Source organism: Atractosteus spatula, chromosome 2 (genome assembly GCF_055471065.1).
Source record: "Atractosteus spatula isolate fAtrSpa1 chromosome 2, fAtrSpa1.hap1, whole genome shotgun sequence".
NCBI classification, from domain to species: domain Eukaryota; kingdom Metazoa; phylum Chordata; class Actinopteri; order Semionotiformes; family Lepisosteidae; genus Atractosteus; species Atractosteus spatula.
The window spans coordinates 49959119-49976600 of record NC_142707.1 but is presented as its reverse complement, the minus strand read 5'-3'; the positions used below and the strand labels follow the sequence as shown (position 1 = coordinate 49976600).

Below are 17482 nucleotides of genomic sequence, written 5' to 3'. Positions count from 1 at the left end.
GTGAATACTGACATCATTCGCTTCATTTTTGGGTATTCATACGAGTATGGCCAGTGCTGGTATGAGTGTGTAGTGACGGCACGCCTGTCACCATGTACACACCACTTACTGCTGGCTGTCCCTGTCACTCATGCAGGGGAATGGGCACAGACAGGCAATTATTCATACCAGCTAACAGGGTGAACTGTTTTATAGCAGTGAGCAGTTCCACTTCTGTAAAACACAGCCACCCACACAGAATACAGGGAATAGTGTGCAGGGTTCGATACCAGAGACAAATGAGAGAGAGGTGTGTGGATCGGGGAATAGTGTGCAGGGTTCGATACCGGAGAGACGGGAGAGAGGCGTGTGGATCGGGGAATAGTGTGCAGGGTGTGATACCGGAGAGACGGAGAGAGAGGTGTGTGGATCGGGGAATAGTGTGCAGGGTTCGGTACCGGAGAGACGGGAGAGAGGTGTGTGGATCGGGGAATAGTGTGCAGGGTGTGATACCGGAGAGACGGGAGAGAGAGGTGTGTGGATCGGTGAATAGTGTGCAGGGTTCGATACCGGAGAGACGGGAGAGAGGTGTGTGGATCGGGGAATAGTGTGCAGGGTTCGGTACCGGAGAGACGGGAGAGAGGTGTGTGGATGGGGGAATAGTGTGCAGGGTTCGGTACCGGAGAGACGGGAGAGAGAGGTGTGTGGATCGGGGAATAGTGTGCAGGGTTCGGTACCGGAGAGACGGGAGAGAGGCGTGTGGATGGGGGAATAGTGTGCAGGGTTCGGTACCGGAGAGACGGGAGAGAGGCGTGTGGATCGGGGAATAGTGTGCAGGGTGTGATACCGGAGAGACGGGAGAGAGAGGTGTGTGGATCGGGGAATAGTGTGCAGGGTTCGATATCGGAGAGACAGGAGAGAGGTGTGTGGATCGGGGAATAGTGTGCAGGGTTCGATACCGGAGAGACGGGAGAGAGGTGTGTGGATCGGGGAATAGTGTGCAGGGTTCGATACCGGAGAGACGGGAGAGAGGCGTGTGGATCGGGGAATAGTGTGCAGGGTTGGATACCGGAGAGACGGGAGAGAGGTGTGTGGATCGGGGCATAGTGTGCAGGGTTCGGTACCGGAGAGACGGGAGAGAGAGGTGTGTGGATCGGGGAATAGTGTGCAGGGTTCGGTACCGGAGAGACGGGAGAGAGAGGTGTGTGGATCGGGGAATAGTGTGCAGGGTTCGGTACCGGAGAGACGGGAGAGAGGTGTGTGGATGGGGGAATAGTGTGCAGGGTTCGATACCGGAGAGACGGGAGAGAGAGGTGTGTGGATCGGGGAATAGTGTGCAGGGTTCGATACCGGAGAGACGGGAGAGAGGTGTGGATCGGGGAATAGTGTGCAGGGTTCGGTACCGGAGAGACGGGAGAGAGGTGTGGATCGGGGAATAGTGTGCAGGGTTCGGTACCGGAGAGACGGGAGAGAGGCGTGTGGATGGGGGAATAGTGTGCAGGGTTCGGTACCGGAGAGACGGGAGAGAGGTGTGTGGATGGGGGAATAGTGTGCAGGGTTCGATACCGGAGAGACGAGAGAGAGAGAGGTGTGTGGATCGGGGAATAGTGTGCAGGGTGTGATACCGGAGAGACGGAGAGAGAGGTGTGTGGATCGGGGAATAGTGTGCAGGGTTCGATACCGGAGAGACGGGAGAGAGAGGTGTGTGGATCGGGGAATAGTGTGCAGGGTTCGGTACCGGAGAGACGGGAGAGAGGTGTGTGGATCGGGGAATAGTGTGCAGGGTGTGATACCGGAGAGACGGGAGAGAGAGGTGTGTGGATCGGTGAATAGTGTGCAGGGTTCAGTACTGGAGAGACGAGAGAGAGAGGTGTGTGGATGGGGGAATAGTGTGCAGGGTTCGGTACCGGAGAGACGGGAGAGAGGTGTGTGGATGGGGGAATAGTGTGCAGGGTGTGATACTGGAGAGACGGGAGAGAGAGGTGTGTGGATGGGGGAATAGTGTGCAGGGTGTGATACCGGAGAGACGGGAGAGAGAGGCGTGTGGATGGGGGAATAGTGTGCAGGGTTCGGTACCGGAGAGACGGGAGAGAGGCGTGTGGATGGGGGAATAGTGTGCAGGGTTGGATACCGGAGAGACGGGAGAGAGGCGTGTGGATGGGGGAATAGTGTGCAGGGTTGGATACCGGAGAGACGGGAGAGAGGCGTGTGGATGGGGGAATAGTGTGCAGGGTTCGGTACCGGAGAGACGGGAGAGAGGTGTGTGGATGGGGGAATAGTGTGCAGGGTTCGGTACCGGAGAGACGGGAGAGAGGCGTGTGGATGGGGGAATAGTGTGCAGGGTTCGGTACCGGAGAGACGGGAGAGAGGTGTGTGGATCGGGGAATAGTGTGCAGGGTTCGGTACCGGAGAGACGGGAGAGAGGTGTGTGGATCGGGGAATAGTGTGCAGGGTTCGGTACCGGAGAGACGGGAGAGAGGTGTGGATGGGGGAATAGTGTGCAGGGTTCGGTACCGGAGAGACGGGAGAGAGGTGTGTGGATCGGGGAATAGTGTGCAGGGTTCGATACCGGAGAGACGGGAGAGAGAGGTGTGTGGATCGGGGAATAGTGTGCAGGGTTGGATACCGGAGAGACGGGAGAGAGGTGAGTGGATCGGGGAATAGTGTGCAGGGTTCGATACCGGAGAGACGGGAGAGAGGTGTGGATTGGGGAATAGTGTGCAGGGTTCGATACCGGAGAGACGGGAGAGAGGTGTGTGGATCGGGGAATAGTGTGCAGGGTTCGGTACCGGAGAGACGGGAGAGAGGTGTGGATCGGGGAATAGTGTGCAGGGTTCGGTACCGGAGAGACGGGAGAGAGAGGCGTGTGGATCGGGGAATAGTGTGCAGGGTTTGACATGGGAGAGAAGAGGAGAATAGCGTGAGGTTCGCTAAGAGAGAGCTGGAGAAAGAGAGTGAGGTGGGGGGAGAGGTCTGAAGAGGGATTGTCATAGCAACAGATGTTGCTGTCATGGTTGCCTGGCTGTGTGATGTCTGATGATGTCAATGCGAATAGTTCATTAACTTGCTGACGGGACAAAACCCCGGCTGGAGGTTTCTTCTGAAGAAGAGGGGAGGGGCTGCTCGTATTTTTCCGTGGCCTGATTACACATCACTGCCACGCTGTGATCCTGTGCACCGAGAGGCGTAGCTGACTGTGACCGCGTACGTATTAACACGGCTGGGATAAAAATAGGCCCCAATCCCCCTGGACTGGAAAGGGAGGAGGCAGCTCGTCTGTCTCTGACCGCCAGGGTGACTGTTCACCTTGTCTGTGGGGAGATAAAGGGTCGCAGGTCTGGGCACAGGAGAGAGGACCGCACAGCTGGGGCTGAAGCACCTCTCTCTCAGATGGGTAGACTGGTCAGAGCCGTGAGTGAGTGAGACAGACACTCGGGATCCAGTCGGAGCCGTGAGTGAGACAGACACTCGGGATCGAGTCAGAGCCGTGAGTGTGAGAGACCTGCTCTGTGGGCCCAGGGGTGCAATCCTCTTTCTAGGCTATGGCGCAGAGAGGCCAGAGGAGACCGTGAGCTACTGTAAGGCCCTGTGTTGCTTAGCTGGCATGTCTCTGTGAGGCCCTGTGTTGCTCAGTTTGCATGTTTCTGCAAGGCCCATGTTGCTCAGCTGGCATGTGTCTGTGTGGCCCAGTGTCGCTCAGTTTGCATGTTTCTGTGCGTCCCTGTGTTGCACAGCTGGGTGTGCTGCAGCAGGTGTGCTTATGAGACTCAACAACTGGTTTCACAGGTGGTCTTATCAGCCTGGGGACCATAGCTGCCTCTAGTCTATAGTATGGCAGTGGCTACATATGATTTGATATCTTTTCTGTAATGTTATATTTTTAATGTGGTGTTTATTTGTACTGATCATGTGCTTTTGTAAGTCTCCTGGTGCTGCAATCCAGTGCCGTATACTGGACCACTGCCAGGCCCTCCTGGCTTCCAGTTAGGCAGCATGTGGAGAAAAGAGGCTGCCGTCTCTCCCTGCGTGGCCTTGTGTGCTGTTCCTTCTGTGTTTCCTTTCAGTTCAGTTTATTTGTCAAATCCACACGTGCAATGAAATGCTTATTTGCATGTATGCTCCAATCCAAAGACATTAAAGGAATCACCAAACACATAAACACAGAACATAAGGAGCAACAGCAAGTTAATAATAATAATAATTGCTTACACTTATATAGCGCTTTTCTGGACACTCCACTCAAAGCGCATTACAGGTAATGGGGATCCCCTCCACCCCCACCAATGTGCAGCCCCACCTGGATGATGTGACAGCAGCCATAATGCACCAGTGCACTCCCCACACACCAGCTCTCAGTGGGGAGGAGAGCAGAGTGATGAAGCCAGTTCAGAGATGGGGATTATTAGGAGGCCATGATTGGTAAGGGCCAATGGGAAATTTGCCCAGGACGCCGGGGTTACACCCCTACTATTTTCGAGAAACACCCTGGGATTTTTAACGAACACAGAGAGTCAGGACCTCGGTTTTACGTCTCATCTGAAGGATGGCGCCTGATTACAGTATAGTGTCCCCGTCACTATACTGGGGCATTAGGACCCACATGGACCGCAGGGTGAGCGCCCCCTGCTGGCCCACTAACACCTCTTCCAGCAGCAACCTTAGTTCTTCCCAGGAGGTCTCCCATCCAGGTACTGACCAGGCTCACACCTGCTGAGCTTCAGTGGGCTGCTGGTTGTGAGTTGCAGAGCGATATGGCTGCTGGCAAACTTAAGCAACAACAACAAGTTAACCTTGTTAGTCATGGCTGAAAAATGGCCTACCACTGTGAAAGGAGGAATTTTGTACTATTACTGTAGTATAATAATGGTAAGAGCTGTGAGAAGGTGTGTGCTGGCCTTGGTCAGTGTTGGATCAGGGCAGGCTCTCTCTGTGAGACGCCTCTGTCCTGCAGCACTGGCACTGGTGTTCTGTGTTCTTGTCCTCTGCTGCCCCCTAGTGCACAAGCCGTTGAGCACAGTGACACTGGTTTTTAGCCTCAGATGAGTCACTTTCCTGGGTAATGCTAATGCTTGAACATCTTGAGATATCCTAATCGAGTTAGCAATTATCTAAAAGATTCAGAGCCTTAAACCGTTAGACCTCAGAGTGCCCCACAGGGATCTGGACCTGTTCTGAGCCAGTCCCTCTTTTCTCTAAACCTGGACTGAACAAGAGTGAACAAGAGTGAGGAGAACATTCCCAACTCCCAGTCAGCTGAAGAAGTACTTGTTCATTGCTCAGCTGCTCCCACTCTCTGTGCCCACTGTGGCACAGCATCGTGAGCAAATGGTTTCTCTGGAGCATTTTTTTAATTGACTTTTTTAAACAGTTTCGGTGACAGTTCTATACAACAAAAACTGACGAGACAGGGGGGCTCACGAGAAAAGAAAACGGACCTGGGGGGCCGATGAGAGATTCTGGGAGCAGTTTCTGCACTGTGTGTCTGCCCATGAGCGCAGGTTCAGTGCAGGCTAGTCTCCAGAAACTGTGTGTGTGAGAAACAGCAGCCAAGACCCAGACACTTCCTTCCGCTGAGAAACCCAACATCACAAGGATAAGGATTTATTTCAGTGCTCACAAACACCCCGTGTCTGGGGAACTTTTACAGGGAAAAGCAAACGAAAAGGAAAAAATCAACATAATGATTGAAAAGAAACAGAGAGAAAAGGGAAAAGGAGAAAAGTAAGTCTTCCGTCCTGATCTAAACGTGTAGGAGAGTGACCAGCTCTCCGATGGGCGGGCAGGCAGGGAGCTCCAGGGCTGGGGAGCCAGGCGGCTGCAGCAGACCTGTGAGAAGACTCTGCTGAGTCTCCGACTCTGAAGGCCCTGCTGGGTCACAGCGAGGGATGAGAGAGGAGCATTGCAGGGATTTGGTGTGAAGGGCTTTTTTTGGAGGAAGAGGAGTTAGTGAAGGCGTGTCGGGGTCGGTTGAACGCGTTAAGAGTTTTGCACCGTGTGGAGTTTGTTGGGGGGAGAACAGACTGTTCCAGTGATCCAGCCGAGACGCAATGAAGGCAGGAATCGGCGCTCTGCAGCAGCGTCGCCAAGCACAGGGCGAATGTGGCCAGTGTTTCTGAGGAGACACTCACAGCTGGCTGCTGTTTGTGTGTCACAACAGCGCTGCGGGTCCAACAAGACCCCCAGACTTCCCAGAGAAGGGCATAATCTGGGGCTACTGGGTCCAACTTGTAGGGAGTTTAATAAAAGAGAGAATCTTCCCTGTTATTCACGCACATTGCCTCAGTTTTTGTCATATTTAAATGGAGGAAATTTGAGCTCCACCAGGCCCGAGTTTTTTCATAATTTGACATAATTGAGACGTCACATGAACTAGAGATATAAAGTTGAACATTTTCAGCGTAAAAATGAAAGCAGCCACCCTTTTTTGCCAACAGAACTGCCTAATGGGTGTAAATGGATTAAAGGAATTAATTCATTTAATTAAAAACAGAATGGGTTCTAGGATGGAGCATGGGGGTGGGGGGGGGGGACACCTGAAGAGTGCTGGGACAATTTTGGACTTATAATGATTAACAGTAACAAATAACACTGAAACTAGTTTCAAAGCCATTTAGTCAAACATGAACAGGACTAAAGTCGATCTAGCAGGGTGTGATGGTCCATGGTGTCAAACGCAGCTTTCAGCTCTAAAACTACCAATTGAGAACACAAGCCAGTGTCCACGTTTAATAGTGGTCATTTAAAAATGACACCAAGGCTGTCTCTGTACTGTGGGATGGTCTGAAACAGACTGAAACTGCTCACAGAGGTCATCTGAGGACAAATGAGATTGTAATTGAATGGCAAATAGGTTAACCAAGATCTTTGTAGGGAAGATGAGAAATAGGATGGTAATTTGCAAATTCAGAGATTTTTTTTTAAGCAGAGAAGAGTAATGCTGGGTGGATATATTCCTAGTGTAGTTCAGGTGGGTAGCTTCTTTTTTTCAGCATGGAATAAGCCTATTACTTGTTCCTTATATTCCTAGTGGCCCACTAAGACAAGCAGGGAGGAGAGCTGCCTGGAAACTACAAGTTCCAGAGTCCTCAGCTGCCAGAACAGGAAGTGAGTCCCAGCCGAGCCCCCCTGCCTGTGCTGTAGCAGTTTTCTCAGTTAAAAAAGGCTCCCTGTCAGGGGCTGAGGGGACTGGAGTCTAGTGAGGGAATTGGGAGGAAGTCCTGCAGGTTAGCAGGAAGTAACTGTAGTTTGCAAAGGAACAATAGGTTTATTCCACGCTGAAAAGAGAAGAAAGAAAACAACGTTTCGGCCCTGGAGCCTTCTTCAGGTGTGAGAGTAACTGTAGTCTGACCTGGATTTTGGACCCTAGCCTAGAAAAGATGATGAAGTAATGAAGATTATGTTTCTGTGTAGTCGGAAACTTCCACAGCCCGACAGAGCCCGAGCTCTAAGCGAGGGGCTTGAGGTTTTTTGGGGGTTCTGTGCTGTGATAAAGGGTGAAGATGAGTGGAGTTCATCTGATCTCAGCGCTGTGGGGAGAGGAGCAGGAAGTGCCTGTGGGCCTGGCCCGCCTCTTCGGACCCAGAGGCTCCAGCAGAGCTTTCGAATACACTTCCAACTGGAGCCAGAAGTCTAGAGAAACGGGGATCAGGGCTCCGAGTGCGTACAGAAGTGCATCACCCTCTTGAGACTTCCCCCGCAGCTGGAGTGATGGTGTCCAGGGAGCGGCGCTGTGTCTCTGAGCCCTTCAGCCCCACGGGGCCGAGAGCACAGCCCTGACTCCCTAGTGCCAGGAGCCCAGCAGGCTGGCCGCTGATATCTCTGATCCTGGATATCGACTCCCTTCTGAGGAGTCACCTGGATTTACAATCGAGCAGCAGCTGGGGCCAGTGACAGTGACACACGTCTCCCCCTTCAACCGATACGTGTACCCCAATATACCATGCACGTGGCATGGGGTGCTCTCCTTGACTACATTCCCGAGGTTAACAACAAACACAGCAGCAAACCAGAAACCCACACTGTGACACAAACTTCCAGCTCCCAGAGTACAAACGCAAACTAAGAAACAAACAATATTCTCTCTGCAAAACAGCCCGGCGGAGAGAAATAGCAGCCAGAAGCTCTGCCCCCACCCTCACTGCCGGGAGGAAGAGGACATAACAGCAGGGTCTGTGGTCTGGAGCCCAGACACACGTGCACTCACACTCGCGCACACACCCACGTGCAGACACACTCACACTCGCGCACACACCCACGTGCAGACACACTCACACTCATGCACACACACGTTCAGACACACACGCACACACACGTTCAGACACACACACTCACACTCACGCACACACCCACGTGCAGACACAAGCACACTCACGCACACACACGTTCAGACACACACTCAGTCACGCATAAGCCCACGTGCAGACATACACACACACACGCCCACATGCAGACACACTCACTCATGCACACACACACACACACAGAACTACACATGCACACACCCCAGTGCACAGACCCCCCCCCCCTCCTTCCCCACCCAGATCACTAGAACAGGTTGTGTAGTTGCACATTGACCTGTGAATATCTGCAACAGACGGACGATACAGCACTGAGTCCAGCACGTCGGACAGCTCCCCGCCTGCTGGCTGCTGTTACTCTTCACTCTCACTTTCTAGCTTATTGTTAAATCACTAAGAGCATGACAACATGTCACTACCACACGCTTTCACACAGAATTCCCAGCAGCCTCTCCCCATATTTCATACGTGCCCAGTTAGGAACAGCCTGGGGCACTGGAGGAGAGACATTTTACCATTCCTAGCACCCTGCATCTCAAACAGATTTATGCCTCACTTCTTGGCAATGACAGAAGTAAAAGATATTTCCGAAACGAAGACCTGAGTGTGGAAAAAAACCTTCAAAATTCAAAACAACAGGTTAAATTCAGGATTCAATGATTGTACATAATTAAGAGCTCATTTGGAAGGAACACCAGAAGAGGTGGGGCTATTCCAGGACCAGCACTGAGAAACCCTGGTCTGGACAGCACTCCAAAACAGAGGCCAGCAGCGCCCCCGTGTGGGGTCCACCGGTACTGCAGGCTCTCTGGCTTTATATTAACCCTTCGCCCGTATGTCCTGCCAGTGGTGCAGATACCAAGAGAGGGTGAGGTTTTGCTTCTCTATAATCGGTCAGGATTGGTCCCAGCAGTAATCTGAGGTTTTGCTTCTCTATAATCGGTCAGGATTGGTCCCAGCAGGAATCTGAGGTTTTGTTTCTCTAAACTCAACCTGGACTGGTCCCAGCAGTAGAATAATTTTTTAATAATAATAATTACTAACACTTATATAGCGCTTTTCTGGACACTCCACTCAAAGCGCTTTACAGGTAATGGGATCTCCCCTCCACCACCACCAGTGTGCAGCCCCACCTGGATGATGTGACAGCAGCCATAGTGCGCCAGTACACTCACCACACACCAGCTCTCAGGGGGGAGGAAAACAGAGGGATGAAGCCAATTATTAGGAGGCCATGATTGGTAAAGGCCAATGGGAAATTTGGCCAGGACACCGGGGTTACACCCCTACTCTTTTCAAGAAATGCCCCGGGATTTTTAATGACCCGTCACTATACTGGGGCATTAGGACCCACATGGACCGCAGGGTGAGCGCCCCCTGCTGGCCCCACTAACACCTCTTCCAGCAGCAACCTTAGTTTTTCCCAGGAGTCTCCCATCCAGGTACTGGCCAGGCTCACACCTGCTGAGCTTCAGTGGGTTCCCAGCTGTGAGCTGCAGAGCGACATGGCTGCTGGCTAGAAGGCTTCCCCCTCGCCCCCAGGGCCTGCGTCCTCGGCCCAGGTCGGGGGCTTCAGAACTGGGTGCTCTCCAGGCTGGTGCTGGTGCCGGTGCCGCCCTCGGCCCCTCCTGCCTCCGCGTCCTGCTGCCCCGCCGCCCGGGGCACCACGGTGACGCCCACCTCCTCGGCGCTGCCGCTCAGGCGCCCGTTGCAAGCCGCGCTGGGCTCGGCCGGCAGGCAGGGGGCGCCGCCGCTGAACTCGGGCTGGATGGTGACGGACTGCACCCCTGCGGCGCGGAAGAGCTCGCGGACGCGCTGCGAGACGCCGGCGAAGGCCTGCGAGTCCGCGCAGCTCACGTGCAGCGTGGCCACGTTGTGCCCGCGGGCCAGCTCCCAGATGTGCAGCTCGCGGACCCCCTGGACCCCCGGCAGCTTGTCCAGGGCGTCCGCTGGGCAGGGAGAGACAGAGGGAGAGGGGGCATCAGGACACAACCGCACACACAGAGCCCACATCCCCGCGCTCAGACTCCTGCCAGAGACAGGGGCAGATCCGTGTCTTAGCCCTGCGGACCGAAGACTCTGGGAGATCTGTACTGGTACCAGTGCTCAACCAGTACAGGAGGAGTTCTGAGTCAACAGTGTATGAGTACAGGATCAGAACAGGAGCAATACTGTACAAGTCCTGGGACGGTCTCAATTAATACTGTGCAAGCGCAGGATCAGAACTGGATCAATACTGTTCAAGTATTGGGTCAGTCCTGAACCAATACTGTATGAGTACAGGATCAGTACAAGACCAGTACTGTACACGTAGTGGGTCAGCTCTGAATGAGTACAGGATTGGAATAGAATCAATACTGTACAAGTACAGGATGGATATGATTAGTACTGATCACTATCGATGCTTTACTCACACATTTACTCATTCAGCTGGACGCGAATGCTCTTTCTGATGGATAAACATGGAGAATGACCAGTCAGATGGACCACTTGCACCACATGCACCCGTTCTTACAGATCTGCGTGCCATTTATACTTTTTAATGTCAGTGATAGCCCCGCTCGCAATTTGATTAATAACATTTTAATACTGCAATATCGTATCTAAAATGAATCCATTGCTCTGCATGTCTGACTAGTGTGATCCTTGCCCTTGCTTTCCCTAGCTCAGGAAAGAAAACACTGGGCCAAGTCATTGTGGTCATTCTGATGCCAGTTCTCGCATGTACAGCCCAAACTCAGCAACGCGGGCTGTGCATGCATGATGTTTTCAAGCTAGCGAAAGGTTGAGGTGTCAGTGTCCCGAGAGAAAAGGCAGGTTTTACATTTTGAAAGCCTTCCACCTTTCAAAAAGACCCATAACAGTTTCCTAACAGCGCCATGCCCTGAAATGTTAGTTTTGCAACCTGTTTTACCTCGTACGCCGCGGGTAGTTTTGACCTTTTTCTGACAAAAAGGCCAAGACAGCCCTCAAAGTGCCAGAACCTCCCCACGGATTTACAGTGAGGGATTTTACACCTGAGTGTGAAAACTGTACCAGCGACACAAATTGTGAGCTTTCCTGTGAAAACAGTATTTATTGTCTTTTAACTTAGTTTCGTGCTGTTTGTGTGCCAGTACTGGCCCTATTGGTCTGCATGTGTGCACTGGCTGGCGGGGAGCACTGAACACTGCCCCCCAGTGTGGGGCTGGGGGCTCACCGATGCTGTGGACCGCCAGGCCCTGGGGGACCATCTGCAGCAGGATGGAGCCGGTCTCCTTGACGAGGGGCGCCGCGGACGACAGGATGATGATCACCATGACGATGGTGAGGCTGGGGTCCACGTAGCACTGCCAGTTACAGGGCGCCTCGGGGGGCAGCGGCAGGGCGAAAAAGATGGCAGAGGCCACCACCACCACCACCGAACCCAGGGCATCACCCAGCACATGGAGCAACACTCCTAAGAGAGAGAGATTCAACCTGGCAGTGAGCACACTGAAGGAGAAAGAGGCTCTACAGCATCCACCCCCCACAGAGATCTGCCCGTGAACATTTGAAAGTGGAATCCAACCCATTGCTCTATACAGCAGTGAAGTGTGGGGTCCCCACACAGACCAGGATTACACTAACTGGGACAAACACCCCGTAGAGAGGGGCAGGAAGTGCAGCTGATGTTGTGATGGGGTCAGCAGAGTTGGGGTGCTGGGGGCGGAGGGGTTACTGCACCTCGGATGTTGAGGGGCTGGCTGTCCTCTTTCACATTGCCCTCCTGGTCCTGGGTGCTGCCAGTCAGCACTGGGGCACCTGTATACCGACAAGACAGGCGGTGTGTGTACAAGGTCTACAAGAGAAACACCACAGGCTCAGTTCCCTCGTCAGGCAGACGGGTCACAGACAGAGAGACAGGCACACAGAAATAGACCGACAGGTGAAAGACCAGAAAGGGAGACAGAGAGACAGGCACACAGACGGACTGAGCACAGGAGCACAGAAAGGAGCACACGCAGACAAGCAAAAAAGACAGCAGCACAGGTAGTCAGGTAAAAAGAGAGACAGACACGTGTATCTTAATACTCTGTCAGAACAAAGACGGAGCAGACAGCCCCCATACTGAGCCACCAAACACAAGAGCAAAGAGAGAGATGACCAGGATTATATTTGATCTGCCCTGAAGTCAAACCTGACTGCTCTTTCTGACAGTGGAAGCTGTGGTTCAGTGGGTGAGGTGAACCCCTTACAATCAGAGGGTTCCCAGTGCAGCCCCTGGCTCAGCTCCTGACAGTCTAAGTGTGTGTCACCCTGCACTCCCCTGTGCTCTGGGATGAGAATGAAGGCCCAGTATACACCCCCTGCTCTCGGGAGGTTCCTGGTTCAAGTCCAGGCTGTGTCCCTGACCGGCTGTGTGTGTCTCCCTGTGTGTGTCACTGAGCAGAAGGACTGAGGTGCTCACCCCTCTTGAATATAAATCAAGAGGCATTACAATAAATTGAAGGTATGAGAAGAATGCAGTTACCTCAGATACAATGTGACTTTACTTCACCTTTCTCTCCCCAACACCCCTCCCACCTCCAGAAATAGCTCCTTATCTCTCCATGCATGAGAGAGTCTCTCAGGCAGCACAGCAGATAACATCACCTGCAGTTTCCATTTCTGCAAGCAATTCTCCCCTCTCATCAGCTGTGTCCCGTTCTGCACAAGCTCTCTGCCCTGTGTTCCCCTCTGCTTCACTGACCCCTCCCATTCTGACGCACTGCCCCAGCCCAGCGACTCACCCCACCTGAGGTCAGGAGGCACTGCGGCACGCCAAGAGTGGTGGGTGCAGGATGGAGACCGCGTTCAGGCTGTGCAAGCTTACATGGGTGGGAAACAAAAACATCTTCTGCTTCTGTGTGCCCTGTTGTGTTCCCAGATGTGAGTGATGTAGAATTAAGGTGCTCAAGGGTCTTCTCAACCGAGCTCCTGATTAGCTAAAAGGACTTCTTATTTCCTTCCCTGTCCCAGCTCAGGCCTGTTCCTCCAGTCTAAAGCAGGTACTTCTGGGCTGGTGGAGGAGACTTCACCACACACTCCACAGGCTCACACTGAACTCCAGGATAAGGGGGTCTCCAACTCTGGTGCTAGGAAGCCCCAGTCCAACGAATCCAAAGGTCTCCAGCCCTGGGATCCCAAATCCAGTGTCCAGGGATTTCCAGTCCTGGGTCATAGCTCCCTAGATCCAGGACTGGAGAGTCTGATTCAGGTGACCTATAAGAGTAACTGGACTGGGGCTCCAGGACCAGGGCTGGAGACTGTGATTCAGGTGACCTATAAGAGTAACTGGACTGGGGCTCCAGGACCAGGGCTGGAGACTCTGATTCAGGTGACCTATAAGAGTAACTGGACTGGGGCTGCAGGACCAGGGCTGGAGACTCTCATTCAGGTGACCTATAAGAGTAACTGGACTGGGGCTGCAGGACCAGGGCTGGAGACTCTGATTCAGGTGACCTATAAGAGTAACTGGACTGGGGCTCCAGGACCAGGGCTGGAGACTCTGATTCAGGTGACCTATAAGAGTAACTGGACTGGGGCTGCAGGACCAGGGCTGGAGAGTCTGATTCAGGTGACCTATAAGAGTAACTGGACTGGGGCTGCAGGACCAGGGCTGGAGACCCTGATTCAGGTGACCTATAAGAGTAACTGGACTGGGGCTCCAGGACCAGGGCTGGAGACTCTGATTCAGGTGACCTATAAGAGTAACTGGACTGGGGCTGCAGGACCAGGGCTGGAGACTCTGATTCAGGTGACCTATAAGAGTAACTGGACTGGGACTCCAGGACCAGGGCTGGAGACTCTGATTCAGGTGACCTATAAGAGTAACTGGACTGGGGCTGCAGGACCAGGGCTGGAGAGTCTGATTCAGGTGACCTATAAGAGTAACTGGACTGGGGCTGCAGGACCAGGGCTGGAGACCCTGATTCAGGTGACCTATAAGAGTAACTGGACTGGGGCTGCAGGACCAGAGCTGGAGACCCTGATTCAGGTGACCTATAAGAGTAACTGGACTGGGGCTCCAGGACTAGAGCTGGAGACTCTGATTCAGGTGACCTATAAGAGTAACTGGACTGGGGCTCCAGGACCAGGGCTGGAGACTCTCATTCAGGTGACCTATAAGAGTAACTGGACTGGGGCTCCAGGACTAGAGCTGGAGACTCTGATTCAGGTGACCTATAAGAGTAACTGGACTGGGGCTCCAGGACCAGGGCTGGAGACCCTGATTCAGGTGACCTATAAGAGTAACTGGACTGGGGCTCCAGGACCAGGGCTGGAGACCCTGATTCAGGTGACCTATAAGAGTAACTGGACTGGGGCTGCAGGACCAGGGCTGGAGACTCTCATTCAGGTGACCTATAAGAGTAACTGGACTGGGGCTCCAGGACCAGGGCTGGAGACTCTGATTCAGGTGACCTATAAGAGTAACTGGACTGGGGCTGCAGGACCAGGGCTGGAGACTCTCATTCAGGTGACCTATAAGAGTAACTGGACTGGGACTCCAGGACCAGGGCTGGAGACCCTGATTCAGGTGACCTATAAGAGTAACTGGACTGGGGCTCCAGGACTAGAACTGGAGATCCCTTTCTCTCTTCCTAAGTAAAATGTGATGTGCCCGTACTTTCCTGTGAGTGTGTGACCCTGTGACACCCCCTCCTGGCAGACACATGACACCTCTGCAGAAGAGGAAGTGTCCAGTCAGAAGGAGAACTGAACCAGTGAAATAAAGAGGTGCAGGGCTGGATGTCCACACCAGTTTGTCACGAGCCTCACAGACTTGGTGCACAACATCAGAATCTGGACCTGGGACTCTTGATTTGATTAATGATCTGCTGTTGGTACCCCTTTCGAAAATGAGACAGACTGGAGCCCCAGTCCAGCGAGAACATCCTTGGTCCCAGGGAGCCTCGATTCCATTAATTCAGGGAAAAATTTTAAAGCATGCTTCAGGGCATTATTACTGACCACTAATCAATTAAGTGTCAACCTCTGACTACCCACAGCAGGAAGTGGCTCAGAACGCTACCAGAGCCAGGAACACACTGCAGTGCTGTCACCATGGCAACAACAGGCGCACAGCGAGCGCTGTCATGCTGTGAGAGTCACATGGCACAGTGGTCACATGGAGGGAGGCTGGATTTAAAGAGACAAAGCATAATGAGCAGATCAGAAACCACATTCTTACTGACAGCTGGACAGAAACACATTCAAACTGACTGTATTGCCAAAGACACTTGTAGATGTGAAAATTACATCTTGTGTCCCCAGTTGTAACAGGACTGTTCTACTGCACTGGGACTGTAGCCCCTATTGTAACAGGACTGTTCTACTGCACTGGGACTGTAGCTCCTATTGTAACAGGACTGTTCTACTGTACTGGGACTGTAGCTCCTATTGTAACAGGACTGATCTACTGCACTGGGACTGTAGCTCCTATTGTAACAGGACTGATCTACTGTACTGGGACTGTAGCCCCTGTTGTAACAGGACTGTTCTACTGCACTGGGACTGTAGCTCCTATTGTAACAGGACTGATCTACTGTACTGGCAGTGTTTCCCTCTCATGTACTGTGGGCTCATTAAAAAGAACCCCTTGTGATTTATTCTGTCCTGAGTGTGAAGGTGTGCATAGACGGGCACCAGGTGTCTCATCTGTAGTTACTCAGAGCGCGATGTGCTTCGCCTCTCTGGGGACCCTTCTCAACTGGTCTCTAGCACTTACAGCACAGTCACAGGCCCCCTCTGCCCCCCCTGCTTGAGAAACCTAGCAGCTGGAGCAACAGAACCAGCGACAGAAGTAAACTATCTATGTTCTTTTTTTGTCCAAGAGAATGTTGAAATTAAGTTGCTATCGACCTCATGAGATAACTCACGTCTGCGTCCCGCTGGCGACAAGCGAGTCTGTGCGTAATGTTACACAAGAGAGTAAATTACGATTATGATCATTATTATTAGGATTATTAACTATTATGATGATTTTCGCCGCGCTTAGCAGTCTGGAGTCTCGGGAGCGCCTAGAACTAGCGGCGCGGTACCCCGGATCAGTCCCTACGTGCCCGGGCTGGCACTGGAGAGCGGGCTCCCCCACGCCGCCAAGTGACTTAAAGAGGCTTTGAGAGGCACCTGCTCCGCCGTGCGCGTCCTCCTTCTCCCGCGCCGAGCTCCCTCTCCTCCTCTTCCTCCTGGCGCAGCCGCCGCAGTCCTGAAAGATGAGCAGCCCGACGATGTTGACGGCCAGCCCCAGCGCCCCCACGATCAGCACCAGCTTCGGGTCGTCGATCCTCTCCGGGCTCACCAGCCTCTTCACGGCCTCCACGGTGATGGAGAAGCAAAGGGCGCCGAGGAAGACGGCGTTGGCCAGCGCCCCGACCACCTCCGCCCGGAGCAGCCCGTACGTGCAGCGGCCCGAGCTGGGCCGGCGCGACACGCGGGCGGCGGTCAGCCCGACGCACAGCGACATCAGGTCGGACAGCATGTTGAAGGAGTCCGACACCAGCGCGATGGAGTTGCCCAGGTAACCGGCCACGATCTCGGCCACGAAAAACACGAAAGTCAGCACCAGCATGAAAATCAGGCGGCACGTTTTCCCGCTGTACCGGCCCATTTTCACCGTTAAGTCTGCGCTGGTTGCTGAGAGAGGACTCGGCGCACCTTGCAGCCCAGGCGAGCGGCTGCGATGTGAAGGACCTGGCTCGTACGCGCACGTCTGAAGCCGCCACCGGTTGCGTGCAGCGAGCTGAGCGGAGCCTGACCCGGGGCTCCCATTAACATCCGCGCGAAGAGAGACGTGCCGATCCTGCCCTCCCGGGACCGTGACGGTAACTCAGGTCCCCGCCGGTCCGCCCGCACGCCGCGCAGTCACGCGCTCTCCCCCCGAGTGGAAACTGCAGTGTCATCGCCGGCGCGAGGTCTTGCTTATATCCCCTCCGCGAGCGCCCTTCGCTCCGCGCGGGTGCAATACACAGAAAGAGCTGATTCTCCGAAATTGTTATCTGATCCACGTTCGCGCCGGTGTCGCTTTCGTCTACTGTTACAGGTGTTTACTCTATCCGTCTTGCGTCTCCACACCCCGCTCCTTGCCTGTCTGTCCCTCTCCACCCCCTCTCCTTCTGCGGGATTGTTTCAAACTGCAGGAGCTGTATTGGCACGACGCAAGGACTACAGTGTTCCCACAGCTGCAACAATTAAAAAAACTGTCG

General features: G+C 53.5%; 1 protein-coding gene across 1 annotated transcript; it reads right to left on the bottom strand.

Annotated features, from left to right (window-relative positions):
• Positions 1 to 5540: 5540 nt before the first annotated feature.
• On the bottom strand, positions 5541 to 17100 carry slc30a10 (solute carrier family 30 member 10). The gene is made up of 4 exons (XM_088909666.1): positions 16407 to 17100; positions 11982 to 12059; positions 11476 to 11715; positions 5541 to 10225 (listed from the first exon to the last, which is right to left on the bottom strand). The coding sequence occupies exons 1-4, from the start codon at positions 16885 to 16887 to the stop codon at positions 9849 to 9851; spliced, it is 1176 nt and encodes a 391-aa protein (XP_088765792.1). The 5' UTR covers positions 16888 to 17100; the 3' UTR covers positions 5541 to 9848.
• Between the last annotated feature and the right edge of the window lie 382 nt (positions 17101 to 17482).